The following is an 18,362-nucleotide window of genomic DNA, read 5'->3' as shown; positions in this document are numbered from 1 at the left end:
CTACTTCCACCAGTGATAAGGCAATATCTCCTAGTGACACCAGTGATGGGGCAATATCCCTTCTACTTCCACCAGTGATGGGGCAATATCCATCCTACTTCCACCAGTGATGGGGCAATATTTTCTAGTGACACCAGTGATGGGGCAATATCTCCTAGTGACACAAGTGATGGGGCAATATCCATCCTACTTCCACCAGTGATGGGGCAATATCTCCTACTGACACCAGTGATGGGGCAATATCTCCTACTGACACCAGTGATGGGGCAATATCTCCTAGTGAACGGGGCACTATCCCTCCCACCGACAACAAAGATCGGGTACTGTTTCTCCTATTGGCACCAATTATGGGACGCTAGTTCTCTTAATAACACCCCTGGTGTACATACTGACATACTGTTTCACCTATGGACACCAGTTTTGGTGCTACATTTCTTATAGTGACACCAATGTGGACTATTCCTCATATAAATATTTATGATATTTAACTCCTCCTAGTGACACCAATAATGTGGCAGAATACCTCTCACTAACACCAGCACTATTTCTCTAACACCAATGATGGGGCATTATTTGACCCCCCTCTAACCACAGGCAATGGATTATTTTAAATTCATACTGAAGGTCTTAAGCACAGTGATCTTGATCTTCCTGTTTGGAAAGTTTGAAAATCCCTGCACTGTAAGCACTCTAGATTTGCTGGATCACCTAGTTTCTCAAACTTTTTTTTTAATGAAGCCTAGTATATCACTATATAATAATTGTGCCACTCTGCTTGGTACATGTTTCAATCTGTAAAGTAAAGCAGGAATACATGATCTTGATATTGCACAGTCTGGCCACTCCCTTGGTTGAGCTGCAGAACTCCCTGGAAACCTTTACTCATACACTTTCACATTATAATGCCATTGTATTATGACGCCATTTGGCATACAAAGTCCATTGATTTTGCACTTTCAATTTAAAGGATGGCCCCAGCTTTTTGAGTGAATGCCAGTTTGTATACACCTAATAATTCCATTGCTGTTTATTTTTTGAAAAAATATTACATCAGACATTGCTTCAAATCCTATTTATACCCTTCAAGGCTTGGTTTGGGACAAAATCCAGTGCTGTGCCACACTAAGGGTCTTATTTATAATACTGGAAATCTGGGATCCCCTCAAACATTCCCTGGTGGGTATCAATTACTGGCATCAGTTTACCTCCCTGGCGGTAACCCCGAGTGTGGCTCGGGGTGAAATTTGATTACAAAAAGTGGTAACCCTGAGCCACACTCAGGGGTGAATAAAGGGCTTACCTGGTCCTCACAAGCCGACAGCATCCTCCAGCAATGCCGGCGCGGCATCTGTGTCCACTTGGTGATTCCCAGCCTGAATCTGCATCCCATTGCCGATGCCTGGTATCTGCGTCCCCTGACCTGGCATCCCGGCTTGTGAACGTTGGAGACGCGAGACTAGGGGATTCAGATGCCAGGCGGGTATGTGATGTGTGTGCGAGCGGTGTGCATGTATTGGGGGGGGGGGGGCAGGACCAGCGGGAAATTTAAAATTAGAAGTAGTTTTAAATGTCAAATGTACCAATTTGACATTTAAAAATACTAAATTAATCATACCACCAGGGAGGTTAAGAAGCTTTACTCAGAATAGATTGACAGGTGCAGTTGACCTCATTCTTTTCATTCAGGTTTTTTTTTATTTCCATAAAGACAAGCTTTTATGACTAATTTGTTTGGAATAATTAAGGTTTTTGTGCCATGTCTATTGGTAGAACTTAAAGAGGACCTTTCACTGAAAGAATATGTAAACTGGCTGGTGTTCTGATTCTTTTCCTTTTGCCTTTTTTAGTAAACCAGGATAAATTCAGATGTGAGACAGCCAGCCAAGTTTTTGCTGCTTACATATTTCTCTAATTACAGGTTTCCTTCAAGGAAAGGTTGACTGGTAACTATGACTTCCTCTTCAGAAAGTCCACTAATATTAAAAATAATCCCTATACTGAAGGCTACAGGTACTCCCTGAAAATGTTACAGTACTTTTAAATAGTATTCACTATTGTTTTAGGGCAACAAATCTCTGTGGCTACAAATATAAATTAGGTAGGAAAATATGCAATATTTTCACATCTAGAGATTGTTATTGTTAATCCTTTTTTTCAAAATGGATTTTGTGCTGACCTATTGTTCTATCCCAGAGATAATGCCTAGTCTTGTTCGCTCCTGCCAGAAAATTCTTGAGCCCTCACATAATTAAACCGCTGGCTGGAGTCACAATTTAAACACTGCCACACATCATGGACTCCACAAGAAATCAGATTTCATCTCTCACACCTATTGGTGGTCAAACATGAAAAAGAATATTGAAAAGTATAGCACAGCCCTTTCTATCTGCTCCCGTAATAAAGTCCGCTGGTGAGTATCATATACCCCCTTCTGTTACTACTTTGGAGAAACTACGACAATATATTTTCAATGATTTGGTTGCATCATGATCTGGGTTGCTGTGAGACTCTCACAAAATATGGCCTATGATATGAACACTAAAAAGCTTTGATATAGCATTGCCAGTGGTCAAAATTCTTCTCTAAAGAGTCTTTCATAGTATTGTTATTTTGAATTAATATCTATGATTTATATAGCACCATCATTTTCTGTGGGGCTGTATACAAACAGTCCCCGAGATAAGGACATCCTACCTATGGAAGCCTCCTAGATGCGAATGGGCTTTCCTGCTCACCAGTGTGCAGAACAGAGGCTTGAATGAGGGGAGGGGGGCTGTTTGCATAACTTGCAGAAGAAATCTTTTGCTAAACACAGCTGAGGTTGTGGGTGATCTTAAAGCCTACCTAAACTCAGATTTTTCACTTTACATGTAAGGGTAGACAACCAAGGTAAAAATTCTGTTTGTGTTTTTTTCAATTGCAACACCCTTTTTTAAAAAAAAAAAGAAAAAAAAAAGGTGCAGCACTGCCCCCTATATTCTCGATTGAGCGCAGAGCCTCCCGGGATACCTACGCCAAGCATCCCAGGAGGCACTTGGCTGCTCCTTCTGCACATGCCCGAGCATCTCTGGCATGGGCAGAAGGAGCCCTTTCGCTTAAAGAGGAAGAAATTGCTGATCTCACGCATGCGCAGTGAGATTGTCAAGTTTTTTTTCCATTTATGTCACCCAATCTCGCGCCTGCGTCGGGTGACAGAGGAAGAAGAACCTGAAAGTGAGAAGATGTCGGCGCCTAGCGTGCCGGCCCAAAGATGGATGCTGGGACAAAACGGGACCCGATTCGTTTTTTGGTCCTCTTTAAGGACTGAGCACTACTGTAAACGCTTGTAACTCTTTAATGTCCAAGACAAACTCTGCAGTTTCTTTTTGTATATCAAAGCACAGCTTGCTCCAATAGTTAATGAATGTCTAGGCTCCATAAAGTTTTTTTTTTTTTTTGCTTTGTTTGTGATTAACTCACAGTGAGGATTTTATACAGTAACTGACACCACACTGCCTAATATTATGTTGAGACAAACATCTGTCCTAATTGCATTTAATAAAATAATCTGTTCTGATTTACATAAAAGTTCAACTTAAGAACCAACCTACAGTCCCTATCTTGTATGTAACCTGGGGACTACCTGTAATCATTTTTTTCAGTTTACTGTGTCCCAGTTTTTCATCGAAGTAGACTTCTCTTTTTAGATATGGTCAACAGTCTAGCTGGCAGAACAACCATAATGTCATTCTAGACAATCTTCCTATTAGTTCTACTGCTAATATTCTAGCCAGTAATATAGTAAGGAACAATTTGGAACTTGGAAGGATACACAGTGTCTTTCAGATATTTTTACTTGCTAATAGATGTGGGTTTATGAAAAGTGAAGGCATCTATACATTTTACCCTGATATGTTCTGGCTGTTCTTAAATCACATGAAATTTCCTATGTTAAAAAACTGTGGAGCTAATTTGCTGCATTGGTAAAAACTCAAGATGACCGCTTTATCCCACTTTGTAATTGGTATACCATCCAAAAAAAACCCGGTTCTGAACTGATTCACCTTTAAATACCCTTGGATGTGTTCCAGGTAATCTTGATATGAAACATGTAGATGAATAAATTTCAGCTGGAGGGCAGGATATTATGGGTTTCAGGTGGAAGAACAACATGTCTCCAATTGGTAAGAAAATGTATAAATGGGTTCTTAAAGATGGGTGCATAAAAGGTATAATATACTAGAGAAACTTCATGTCCATGGCGCATCCCATCAGCTTCTAGTTTGAAGAGATAGCCGGATGGGGAAATCTGTAAAAATAAAGCTTAACATCTCTTACTGCACACAATATAATTAATTTAACACCAAAACTCAACTTGTACATGTACCGCATTTCCCCCTGAAGAAGCAGCATTACCATTGGCTGTGAAACGTGTTGAGAAACTAAAACACCATCCATTATTTGGAATACATAGTTACATAGTAAGTCAGGTTGAAAAAAGTCTATCAAGTTCAACCACTAGGGAAGTAAACATATCCCAGATATAAAACCCTATAAGACATAGTTGGTCTAGAGGAAGGCAAAAAAAACCCTGGTACAATTTGCTTCAACAGGGGAAAAAAAATCCTTCCTGATTCCATGAGGCAATCAGATGTTCCCTAGATCAATGGTCACTGCTATCTTTAAAGTCTTAATACCCAGTTATATTCTGTGCTTCTAGAAAAGCATCCAGCTTTTTCCTAATCTATAGAGTTGTTAAAACTATTTCCTGAGGGAGCCAATTCCACACTTTCACAGACCTTACAGTGAAGAATCCTTTCCTTATCCAGGGCTTAAACTTCCTCCAGGAGTGCCCTCTTGTTCTCTGTAATGATCTCAAAGTGAATAATTGGGAAGAGAGTTCTCTATATGGATCATTTATATATTTATACAGGGTGATCATATCCCCCCTTTTATGTCTCTTCTCAAGGGAGAATAGATTCAGTTCAGCTAATCTCTCCTCATAGCTGAGCTCCTCCATTCCTTTAGTTGTCCTTCTCTGCACTCTCTCCAATTCCACAATGTCCTTTTTGTGAACTGGTACCCAAAACTCGACTGCATATTCCAGATGTAGTCTGACCATAAGTTTTTTTTTTTTTTTTTAATTGTTCGGGACCAAAATATAGAGATATTGTCTGTGTATATGTCCTTTTTTATGACATTTTTAAATTACTTTGTAAATAAAGTGACAAGGTTTTAAAATATTTCTTGATGCATTAGTACTTTATTTGGATTCCTAAAATGATCCCATAGTTTCTTTCCTTTATTTTTCCCCTGTATGATTTCTTGATTATACTGCCGATGGATATTTAACAAATAAATGTTCATATGTATAGGTGACATACTGTTTGTTAGGAAGGTATAGTGTGACATTCTGATTTTACATTGGTGAACAAAAAACATAGCATGCAATGTACAACTGGTAAACAGTTAAAGGGAAGGACCCTAAGGACGTGATTTAATAAAGCTCTCCAAAGCTGGAGAGAATACACTTTCATCAGTGAGCCTGGGTGGTCCAGTCAATCCAGAATGCATATGGATCAGGATTGAAAACATTTGCTAGCAAATCACTTTCAGCAAATATATTCCATGTTTGCTAATTCACCCAGGCTCACTGATTAAAATGTATCCTCTCCAGCCTTGGAGAGCTTTATTAAATCTGGGTCTAAGATTTAAAATGGTGGTCCAATATTTGCTTAAAAATATATCTGTAGCAAATATCAGTGTTTTAAGATTTTCTCTTCATTTTAGGAGTATTGCAAATATTATTACATGTTGTAATATAATTGAAATAATTAAAAAAGGCTGCTATAAGTTTTGGATCATTATGGGGAATATGTATAATACAGAACACATATCCCTATTTGCTTTCAGTTACTGTGCTGTGCACACCAAAGCCTGCCAGATTAAAGGTTGGGCTACAGTGTGCATCCATGGGAAGCTCCATAGTATCCACTTTCCGGATATGATTTACTACAAACATTTGAGACAGAACTTGTGAGGTGGTTTTATTGCTGGTTTGCACATTCAAGGTTACAAAGAAAATGCTTTTCCAAGGAAAACAACAATGTAACAAAAAGTTATCATGAATGTCCAATATAAAAAATACCACATTTATTGTCTAGATTGTGCACAGGTTTGCTGAAAAAATAGTTTTTCACTAAAAAGGTGATCCTCTTCAGTGCAACCATGATGGCAACTGTACCCAAGGTTACTCCTGAAGCAGCACGATTTCTGTGTTGTCATGTACCCCTTGTAAAAGCAGCTCTCCATCATATGTTAAAATCTTCCTGCGTTTCGCAGCTTTTAGGGTTCCTACCATGGCTTCAAATAAATTGGCACATTGGTCATCGTTAAATAATACACCAAATTTTACTTTAATTTTTCCATCATTGTCTGCAAAAGAAAAGAATTATATCAGTTTGCATCCCTGTAAAAGTTGTAATTCATGTACAGTTATTAGGTTTATCCAGTTCACTCAATGGCAGCTGATGGCAGATGATTAATTATCAGGGACTATTGCACTTTGTACTGCTGCCATACAAAATGTAGCACCAATGGTCAACTTTTGCAAATATATTTAGCATATACTAAAGCTCAGATAACAGTTACAGTCATACACATACTGTCTTGCACAGAGTAATCTTACTATTGCTAAAAACCATGAATGAAACTACAATGCAATTAAGGGCTTGTTCATACTTCTAAGGAAAAGCAATCTGAGCCCTGACACACAGCTTCTTTCAATCAATATTAATCCTTAAGGGCCCATTCACACCATTGCAGCTTCATGTGTTACAAATCACACACATTATGTGCATTACAGGCCCATTCATTTGAGTAAGGCAATCATGCATGCAGGATTTACGATAGTGTACTGCAACACAAAATAGCACACTACAATGCCGTTGTGCTAGGGTGCCCATTAAAATGAAAGCCACAGAAGCACCCAAGTGTGCACGCACATTATCACAGCGCACACTGTGGATGTGTTCTAGCTTTAATATTGACTCATAAGCTGTGGAAAATTTGAGAAGCTTGCTGGTGTTTAACTTTCTTTCCAACTGTCAGAATTCACAGACAATTTTAACCTATTGATACAGAATGATCTAATCACTTGATAGCATTTGCCTTAGACTAGAACTATGTGGGAGTTTTTTCTTAGTAGCAAAACAGATGGAACAAATGGCTCCCAAGGATATAAACTACATAAGCAGGATGCATTATGATCATATAGTGACCAATAGAACATGGTTGGGGTGGGGTTTGTGCAATCATGGGAGATTCGTTGCAACCACATGCTACTTGTGTAGCCTTACTCTATAAGAAGCCATTTATTTTTTCTGCATATTATTTGTTTGCACTTGAGATGCCTAAAATTCTACAGACATTTAATTCCTCATTCGCTCCTAATATATGTCAGAAGTTCTGCTTTTTTCAAACAACAAAAAAGAACTGTATACATGCAGAGTTCCAGTCAGAGTTCAGTCAGTAGCACCACTGGTGTGGGGGGTATTGTTGTGTGTGTTGTGATTTGCAGGGATTTAAACAATACAGCAAGGCCTATTTTCTTGTCTATACTAAGCCTACTAAGAATGAATGGGCTGGGAACTGGATTAAATGGTTAGTAGGTCACTGTGCAGGTTGGAACCTTGGGAAACTATTTTCATGGAATTTGTATTTCCCGGAGTGTTTGCTTGGGTTTCCACTCCAGTTTGCCGACCCCTCCAAAACATGCAACATATGTTAACTGTCTTCTCAAGAACTTGGTACTTTGGAAATACCTTTGGTATGTGTGGAAAAAAGCAGCAAATTCAAAGTGCAGGCTGCCGAGTGCAATTTGAATCCATGATAATAAAAAAAATAAAAATTAAGAATTTCTATAAAAATGAATGGGCTGCCTAGGTCTCTAATTGATACATTTCTATACCTATTGGTCCAGTGTCCATCAAATATTACTCATATATTGTCTCCCATTTCTATATGATAATGTTAACAAACATTTTTATGTCATATAATGTTCACCTCTTGTGCCAAGACGATGAATCTGCTCCACCAAGAGACTAATTTCATGGTCTACGTTCATCTTTATTAACCTGAAAAAAAGGAAGGAGTAACATAACAAAGTTATTCACCATGAATACCTTAGAAATTTAAAGTAAACTCAAATACAAAAATTTTATATATTTCAGCTAAACCGCCAATGCGGTTGCAGCCTTAGATTTTTCAAGATTTTTCTTTACCTAAAGTTCTGTCAGTCAGTCCTGGAGTAACAACTTATATTTATCACATAGAATCTAAGAAGGTACAGAGTTGTAACTCTAGGCTGCTCTCCTAATTTAATTACAAGCACCTCCATAACAGGTGAAATGTTTTGTTTTTCTCTGGGGAGTTGTAACTGAAAGTGCAGCACAAGCAGAAAGCAAAGTAAGGTATAGTTATATATAGAACTTATTAAACAGATAAAACACTTTCAATTACATATTTACCAGACCCAAGGAGAAAAAAATTAGAAATTGGATTTTATCATTTGTATTTTGTAAAAAAAGGATAAGAGAAAATATATATTATACCTACAGTTATGAAAACTGATCCAATAATATCTATTCACAGGGTTGGTGAGCAATGGGCAAAACTGCAATAGTCTGCATCTTTGTGCAGCAAGTTTGCAACACTGTACAGTATATCACAATGCACTGTGGCACATAGAAATAAAGAGAACCTTTAATCCCACCAGTCCCCCCATGCCATTTAAAACTGAGGATTATGTAAACAAATAAACACCTAAATAGGATCCCAAAAGGCAAGGTTAATGCCAGGGCTGCAGCTAGGGTAAATACTGGTCTGATGCTAGGTAGCTAGTGGATTTGCCAATGACAACCACCAGCTAGCAAGCAATGCAGTTCATTGTGGATTGCAGCACTTCTATTGTCACATACAAAAGCATTGTGTTTATACAAACATCCTTATAATAAATAATTTCATAATTTTAGCAAAAATAAAAGCTATTCCTAAAAAAACTGTTTTTTAGTGAAGAATTAACCCTATAAAGATCAATATTTGACCCAACTCGGATTTAGTTCCAATTTTTGTATTTAAAGCAAAGTGTACAACACTACATTACATTTTTTCACAGGTCAGGACTCATTACCCTTCTATCTCCCAGGCTATGTTCTCTGTCTCTGACAGCCATCAGGATTTACAAAATACTGTCAAAATCAAATTTACTTGAACAAAATAACACATACTCAGGTTTTCAGGTCTGGTAAACATTAGATTTACACTTCCTACATTTGCGTTCCCTTCAATGATGCAATAAAAAAAATAGGGCGCTCATATAAAGTGCACCAGGTTACAACATATATCATGACAAAACTATGCAACGGCTTAATCCTTAACCTGTGAAGATTGTAAAATAGGAACAGTTATTTCTGACTTGATTTCATAAGCAGTTATATTGATAGTGGATCCTTCAAGACAGCCATGTAGGCTTTCCAGCCTCCACTGGTTACATGGTTATTCCAGATCTGGAACAAGTCACTGACCTGGTATTAACCCTATTCCTGCTCTTAGATTACATGATCTCAGTCATATGGGAAACATGAAGGATGCTACTGTGGAGTTAACCTGAGTCAGAACCTTATAGACAGATCAAGATCATTGTCCTTTAACTTTCCTAAACTGCTCATGTATGAATAAAAGTTAGGCTACATACACACGTCAGAGGATTCTCGTCTGATTCACACCTCCAGGATATCCGAAGACAAGAATCTGACGTGTGTACAGCGCTCATCTTGGTGTATCCACGAACGACGAACAACCGCAATGCAAGTGAAAGAGCACGGGTGCCACTCGCTCTCCCCCCCCCCCCCTCTCCGCTATAGAGCAGAGTGGCACTGTATGTACAGAGTTTGTTTATGCATCTTTAAGTCTTTTGTTGTTGGAACGTCTTAACGTCTAATGTGTGTACATGGCCTTACACAGAGTGGAATTTTTAGGAGTTCAGCATATTTAAACAGCTATCATTAACACAGCAGTCCTTGCTTTTTTTTCAGCTGTCCTGCATTAGTTTACACATTTGTATATTTTACTTCCATTCTCTCTGCAGCAAAGTGGCCAGTAAAAGAGGGTAACAAAAAGGATAGCTGGAGTTTGTATTGAAAGCCTCTCTGGCTTAGGCTTCATCTCGAACTTTCTTTGCACTACAAAAAAAAATTAAATGCTCTTTTTATTCACTTAAAGCCACAATTACAAGACACTCCAATCACTCCGCAGGTGTCATTGTCACTGCCTAAAGGATGTAGACCCTTCCTATGAGATTTCCAGCAGCAAAAGACCTGACCTTATTCATCTGTGCTCCACCAAATTATTGTCCACCCCTTTGCTAGCATGGACATCTTCTCAACAGCTTTTGGATCTTTGGCATCTTGGTTGGCCAAGCCAGGACAGCTCATTGGAGCTCATTTATCCAAGCACAGGGCAGATGCCAGGATTGTACAGAGAAAAGAATTTGCAAGAAGGAATGTTAGCAGAACCAACAAAAATGTCTTGCTCACATATATTTTGTTTTCATTTGTTCAATTACCAAGGGTGGCTATGCATCATGCTTCAAAAAAGGAAACAGCCTAAGGTAAGTTGCAACCTCTTTTAGTTCTTGGGTATACATATTCTTTAAGCTTGAAAAAGTATTTCTTTGGGTCAATTTTCTACAGGAATTTAGGTTGTGCACATGAGTCATGTGAATTTTGACATCTAAGTAAAGCTCCTGGTAAGCGTCATAAAATCCTCAAGTGTCACCATGCTCCCAATTCATACCACATAAAGCCTTGCAGGACAAAATGTATGGGCTGCAACAATTCATCATCACCTTCTCTATCGGGACAATTCAGAAGAAAACAAAGTTACAGAATGAAAATGTTAAAAGGATTCTCCCAGAAAAAGAACTACTTAACAGTCACTACAGAGAAACTACAAATGGTCCTCATACCTAAAGATGGTATTAGATCCAAACATTGCAGCATGTCATAGACTAAAAGGGAAAATGTGAACTTCTGATCCCCGACTTGGACTCCCCCCACCCCCTATATAGTATCCCTCAACCTAATATTCCAACTCACATCCTAATACTTTTATATCATCCCTTAAAAAAGTCATAGGACTTCCCTGGTCCAACCCAACAAAAAAAAAAAAAAAAACTTGCTTTGGGGAATGCTAAAACATATTTGGTCTTGCCAAAAAAGCTTATTTGAATTGAGAGAACTAAAAGAAAAAGAGGAGGAGAGAAAAGAGAGAACTAAAAGCATTTTATTGTGAGGGATTAGCATCAAATGCACTGTTTGCATAGATGTATTCTCAACTCCCACTTATAACTCCCACTTATATTCACTCCAAACGCGAACAACCAGTATTCCTCCCGCAGAAGATCAATGTCATTACAATCCATAAACCAAATGTGCAGCCTCCTCCCTTATGGCACCACGGACTTTTCCTGCAGTTATTCTGGCCTAAAGACACTGCTGCTTAGCCCCTAAATGGGCCTTTAGAAAATGTGGGACCCGGAATTGAGAATCCGTACCATCCTGCACTACTTTCACAAAAAAAAAAAAATTAAATAACCAGCAGAGAAACCTACAGGTTTCTCCCATGAACTATTCATCCAGCATTCTGAATTGGTTCCCAACCAGGGTCCCTCCAGAGGTTACTGGGGGGTTCAATGAGCAGTTTGTGACCATTGATCATGGGTTTCTAATAAACTGACCTATCTGTATAGGTGGCCGACAATGTAAGAGGCATTTTTCCTACTGACCACCACACTAATGTAGTGCGAGCTGAGGATATAGAAATGATAACGGGTTTCTTAAAGACCTGAAAGTTATTTTAAGGGTTTCCCCCAAAAAAAGTTGAGAAACACTGCTCTACCTTGTAAAACAGGTGACCTCTTTGTTACAGTTACTTTATATACCAGTTATTTGAAAACAGTAACTCAGCCCTCTCTCTGGCTGCTTTTTTCATGGCTTTAAACAAATGAGAAAGGTGGTAAGAAGAGAGAAAGGGTAAAACAAATTGTCAGACTAAAATAAAAAAGGAAAACCATTACAGTTTTGTATCAGTCATTTCCCCGACATCCAGTCACAATAAATAACATATAAAATTTGTTTTGTCATAGACTTAGAAAAAGCCGGAAGCTGCATTTGTGGAAGTTAGAAATGACATTTCCCCTCACCCACTCCTTCCTGTTAACCATTATCAGGGATGTTTTCAAACAGACAATTTATTAGCTAGATGGGGATATAGGTGCAGTTTCAATTACCAGAATACTTTATGGGTCATCGGTGATATTTGTGGGTTGCTATTGTTCTTCTACTGAAAATACCGGATACCTGGCTGTCAAACTAATGTTTAGACTTCAGTACATCCTGCGTCACTGAACTGAAACAAGGAAAGAGAAGCGATTCTGATATGTCCCCTTTCAGTTATTATTATTCTGGAAAGTAGCAGCAAATGGTTTAGAACTGTAATGAATACCGTATTTTTCCAGCGATAAGCCACCCCACATTATAGGCCGCCCCATTCTATAAGCAGGACAAAATGCTCATTTGTTTTATAAAACTCGAAAATAAGCCACCCCATCTTATTAGCCGCAGCGTTACTAAATTTACCAATCTGAAATAAATACCGTAGTAATAAGTAAATAGAAGTAAAAACATCTCTGTAATTTGCCACGCCCCTGGGAGGCCTTTGCAACAGTATAGTGACATCATACCGTAGTTGAGCGAGAACAATCAAATTGATAACATTTTGCACTTACCCATATCATGGCGCAAGGCAAGTTCTACGCTGCAGAATTTAGGCTCCAGGTCATTGCTTTTGCAAAAGAAACTGGCAATCGTGCAGCTAGACGCCACTTTGAAGTAGATGAAAAGCAAGTGAGAAATTGGCGCAAAGATGATAAATGCTTTACGCAAGATTCTGCCGTGTAGGCGTGCAAGGGAAGGAAAATGGCCAAGCTTGGAGAAGTGACTTTGAGAATGGATTCTCACGCTGTGTGAGAACAATCTGGTAGTTTCAATAGTGGCCATTTAAATGAAGGCACGAGGAATGGCTACTGAAATGGCAATTGATGACTTCAAAGAGGGTCAGAATGAGTTCATTTTTTTAGATGAGCCGCTCTATTTGAGAAAGCTGCACCTAATTGCAGGTTTGTAAAATTAATGTAAAAGCCGCGGCCTGTCATTGGGGAAATACCGTACAGATTTATGAGGACAGCCTTTATTATTTAAAATTGATCAAAATTAGGGTCTTGCTCAGTAGCAGAGATCAGGGCATAAAAGTGATACCTACAGTCCCTATCTCATATGTACCCCGGAGACTACCTGTATATGGCGACACAATATTGTGTTCTGTTTGTGTGTCAGTCCCTCACCTTGTATTATCTCTATGGTCACTACTGACCAGACTACTCGGTCTCTGACATCTGCCCACTTCTGAGCTTGGGATCTTAAGTCCTAGACCAACTAAACTTTGACCTTCGATGCCACTCATTGATGCACTTTTGTCCAGGACACTCCTGGGTTCCCAGCCCTGAGGCCTTTACCTAAAACATTCAGTAGTCACTTTGCAGAAGTGTTCCCCCTATTCTAGAAAATGATTGTTCTTATTGAATTCTGCCGGGCGTGCTCATCACACTTGTTCTAATATGCAAACCCTGGCTCATATCAGAGGAATCACGTGCAAGTCCCATCCTTATCCCAAATACATGCCAGTCCATGATCTAAAAGAGAAGAAAAATCATCCAGGACTTAACCCTCAAAATATAGAATGAATGTGAGCAATAACCCAAGATACTGCACTTTTTGTATCTTCTTGGTTATATTATTATGCATTGCTAGCATTGGAAAGGTTTTAAGTTCTGATCACCCACTAAAAACATACAGTCAGTGTTCAGTTAGAAATGTATTAATCCATAAAGGGTATCCAAATCCACCCTGAGCAACTATGAGCCTACAGAAAAGTTCCCTGCTATGTACATTAGCAACCATTGAACAGAGCTGCTAAAACAGGCTGACAGTTGTTAAGGTTGCAGGAATGTCTGCTGTGGGACGTTTACACTACAGACAAAACAGAAGAAGATTCTACCAGTACTCGATATGGTGCTGTGGGAGCAAAGAAAAGGTTAAAAAAAACTTCAGCAGAATTCAAGACTTTTTAATACAGCATGGAAGAGTTCCACTTGAAAATGACTTGTACTGAGATGCACACAATACCTTTGACTGACGACTTCAATGATACCAATGATGGCTCCATCATTGGTATATACCTTGTATATAAATCATATCAATAAACCATAATAATGAACATATCTTCTGCAGTCTGCTAAACATTCAAAGTGTTTTATCTAATTGATAAGTGCCAAAAATAGCTGTTAAAATCAGTCAGAAATCTGGACTCACTCCCATCATTATTAAGATAAGGACAGTACAAAGTATTTTGTAGTTCAGCAAAAGATGATTGTGCAAGGCTGACACCATTCTTTTCATTTCAGTAAAGGATTTGTGTTGTCCGCCCACTAAAGGAAATTAGGTGCTGAACGCATTTAAGCCAGGATCAATAAATATCTTTCTGTAATTGCAGAATCTTTATGTTTAAAACACCTTTGAAAATGTATTGCAATTAACAAAAGTCATCAGAATACTAACAAGGAAACAAATTGATCAGATGCAGATGAGTTTACAGCCTGCTCACAAATGAGCTGAATTTAAAAATTACATTGAACTTGTATTAAAAAATTTGGCTGTTTTGTTACTAAATTTTCTAATTTGCCCAAGAGGCACTGAAGTCATGCAGACACAAAGATCTGTTGGCAGTTCTTTGGAGTTTTGTAGGAGCCTTGTGATCAGAAGAGAAGTAATAATAACCCCTAAAGAATAATGTGTAGTCAGTAGGGTCTTTGTATATCTAGGGCAGCCTTTTTAAGCAGTCATCTTTACAGATAGCCAAAAAGATCATTGACATCTGTTAAATTGACCTGGAAGGCACAAACCACCCATTGCTTGAAGAACCCCTAACAACATCTGGAGGAACCCTGGTTGACAAATACTGATCTAGGATGTAGAGTGATTTCTATGTGGCACTGATCTACTAGGAGATGGTGTTATGCCAAACAAAAGAAAGGAGAACCATTGTTTCCTGCAGTTCCTTTTTTCCATTCAATATTTCTATATGGACCCATCAGTAGGTCTGATATAATAAAGATCTCCAACCCTGTAGATCAGTGGTCCCCAAGCTTTTGGAGCTCATGGACCACTAAATGCACAGACTCCAAACCGCACATGCGCAGGGAGCCGTGTGTCACTCAAAGGGGAAGGTCATGATGCCCCCTCTCCCATCGCAGAGACACAACCCGACCACTGCCCTGAGCCTGCAATCCATACGGGAGACATGGTTTGCGGCTCTGGCCAGTGCGTCCCCTCTACCCCCCCCAAAGCGGTGTCCTTCTCCTGACCCCCTGTCAGACAACTACTGGGCCACGGACTGGGGGTTGGAGACCCCTGCTGTAGATAATACACATTCAATGGTGAAGCTAGGTGATCAAGTCATTGTTTTCAGTCCTGGACCAGATCCATTCCAGGTTTGCTGTGTCACCCAGCTTCACTGATGAAAGTGTATCCTCTCCAGCCTTGAAGAGCTTTAATAAATCAGGCTGTGTCTCCCCAACCTCTGTAGAACTACAATTTCCAGCTTACTATACTAGCTCCAACAATGTGTCCTTTTCCAGTAGAAGTACCCAACACACTATACTTTTTCCCCATTTTCAGAGAACTACAAATTCCAGAACACTAGTTTCATTTTTCCTACCTTTATAGAACTGTTTGTCCCAGTACTTAGAATTGTAATTTCTCTGTTAATTTAAAAGTCCCAGCTGGGTCCACTGATCTGATTTACTTCAGGTTCTGCTCTGCAGTCCTAAGGTTATTAGGCAGCCATCACTCATAAGATAGATATGTATTTTTTTAATGGATAGATTGGATGTGTTGGTAAGAACTGTTCAAAGGACAGAAGCCGTATCATGTGTATGAAATATCAAGCACATTCAAGGATCCCCGACTGCTCCATCCAAGGCAAATGATCTGAAGGGCAGCGTCTCATACAAATGCAGCATTTTGGGACTTTCAACTGATCAATTACTGATCAGATCAGTCAAAAGCAGCATATATGCTGGTGTGTACTTGGCTATAGAGCTGCATATTCTAGGATGCTATATTTTCTCTCTGCAGATCCATCAGTCCCAGGTGTCCCTACTATGTTACCTACCACTATACGGCTACAGATTTAATTACAGGGCTCTTGTAGTTTTCTTTCCCCTGAGACACACTGTGCTTAATACATATGGCTCCAAACATTAAACTAGAGAGGAGAATTTCTTCCAAACAGTGTCTCTGTGGATCTCTATTTGAAAGCAGTATTTAACCATCCAAAAGCTCTGAATATCATTAAAAGGAATGAGAGTGGATTCAGTTTTTTTTTATTTTTGCAAGTAGTGCGGATTTTCAGAAGTGTCTCACAGTGATCTGACACTGAACAGCTTCCATAGACTTACAAGGAAACACATTCCAACCACATTAGCAAGTATTTCCTAAGTGGTAGAAAGTGGTGAAAAGGAGAGCCAATGGCCCATGATTCTTTGCAGCATGAACCAAGAGGACCATAATTGCACCAATACCACTTATCAGAGCAAATGATCATGAATGCATTTCAATACCTGCTACTTACTGCTTCTGAGCATAATAATAATATTCATTTTGAATGGTTTTCATTTTTCTACATTATTCCTGCATTTGAAATAGGTCTCTTTAAATTGACATTTTTTGACAATCCCTCCTTTGATTTTAGCATTAGATTTACCTAACAAGATCCCTATTGCCCCTAAATATATTTTTAATGAAACCTCAGCACTGGACATAGGTATGCAGTTGTGGCTAATTTTGGGGGGAATGATTTTCCCTGATCCCTCCATAGACATATCCCAAGCTATGCTGTACAGATGACATGGACAGCCCAGTAATCCTGAGTACAGGATACATCAGCACATCTATTGATTTTTGATTTGGTCTGCACAACTCACCTAGTAAGTCTGCTGATCTGACCGTATAATGTCTTCAGTAACAGGAAGCAAATCACACTGAACTGGCTGCAGATCGATTGAAAAAAAGGAGGAAGAGCAATGCTTTGTGTAGGATGGAGTTCATCTAGCAGAAAAGGGCCGCCCATATGAGAGAAGCCTATGAGAAGGAAGCCAGGCTGTAGGAGGGAGGAGGAAGTCATGACTGTATTGTGCTAGGAATACATGAAACATCAGACAAATATCTATGCAGCTTCCTATGGTCAGGGGGAAGGATTGTTACATCACTGCACATCTGCAAGATCTCTGCAGAGTCTCAAGTCCAAGTATATTACATTTCTCTTTTCTTGTTTCTGTAGAACAAGTCTCAGCATACCATACCTGAACTTCTGCAGGTTCCTTCTATTAAACCCCACAGTAAAATGATAGGCCCTCTTCTTACATCAGGGCCTCCTTACATGATAAAATCACCAGGGCCAAATATACTTATAGGGAAAATAATTTAGTTAAACACTTAGCTAGCCCTTGTCTTGCATTAATATTAAACAGGATCAAATTGTAAAATGTGTTGTCACTAAATTTCCATATTCACTATATAAGTCCCATGCATGCAGTACAGACACTAGGAGGACACACACAATCAGAACACATACATGCAGTCATAGCATGCACACAGTAAGAACACATGCATGCAGTGTTAGCGTGCACACAGTCAGAACACATACATGTAGTCAGTGCACACAGTAAGAACACATACATGCAGTCATAGCATGCACACAGTAAGAACACATACATGCAGAGCTGCACACAATCAGTAAGAAAACACCTACATCAGAACTTGCAGTCAAAGCAGACACATACAGTCACAGAACACACAAGCAGTGATAGTGGGCATGCACAGTCAGAGCTTTCAGAGTGGGTTATGTTCAGACTGGCAGTGAAGTTGCTGTACAGTTACCACTTCCTCGTGCCAGTGAATCACTGCCCCAAAGATAATGAATGGGAAGGCAGGGAGAGGTACAGTACCACTCACTGCTGCCACCTGTCAAATGTGCAGACTCTGGCTGGCAAGATGCCATCCAGCAGGAGCTAAGCAGGAATGCACATATGTAGTCATATGCAATCACAACACACACATGCTATCAGACACAGTGCAAATGTCTTGCATGTTTTAGCACTTTAAGAACATTTGCTATGTATCTCAGAGTAATAATTTTTATTATTA

The 18,362-nt window shown here is 39.2% G+C and overlaps 1 protein-coding gene across 1 annotated transcript; it reads right to left on the bottom strand.

Annotated features, from left to right (window-relative positions):
- Nucleotides 1–6,000: 6,000 nt before the first annotated feature.
- Nucleotides 6,001–17,286, bottom strand: ABRACL (ABRA C-terminal like). Its single transcript, XM_072408988.1, has 3 exons — nt 17,141–17,286; nt 8,044–8,114; nt 6,001–6,414 (listed from the first exon to the last, which is right to left on the bottom strand). The coding sequence occupies exons 1-3, from the start codon at nt 17,284–17,286 to the stop codon at nt 6,230–6,232; spliced, it is 402 nt and encodes a 133-aa protein (XP_072265089.1). The 3' UTR covers nt 6,001–6,229.
- Nucleotides 17,287–18,362: the final 1,076 nt, after the last annotated feature.

Source organism: Pyxicephalus adspersus, chromosome 4 (genome assembly GCF_032062135.1).
Source record: "Pyxicephalus adspersus chromosome 4, UCB_Pads_2.0, whole genome shotgun sequence".
Lineage (NCBI taxonomy): Eukaryota > Metazoa > Chordata > Amphibia > Anura > Pyxicephalidae > Pyxicephalus > Pyxicephalus adspersus.
The sequence above is the reverse complement of the archived record's forward strand: the minus strand, read 5'-3'. Positions and strand labels throughout refer to the sequence as shown.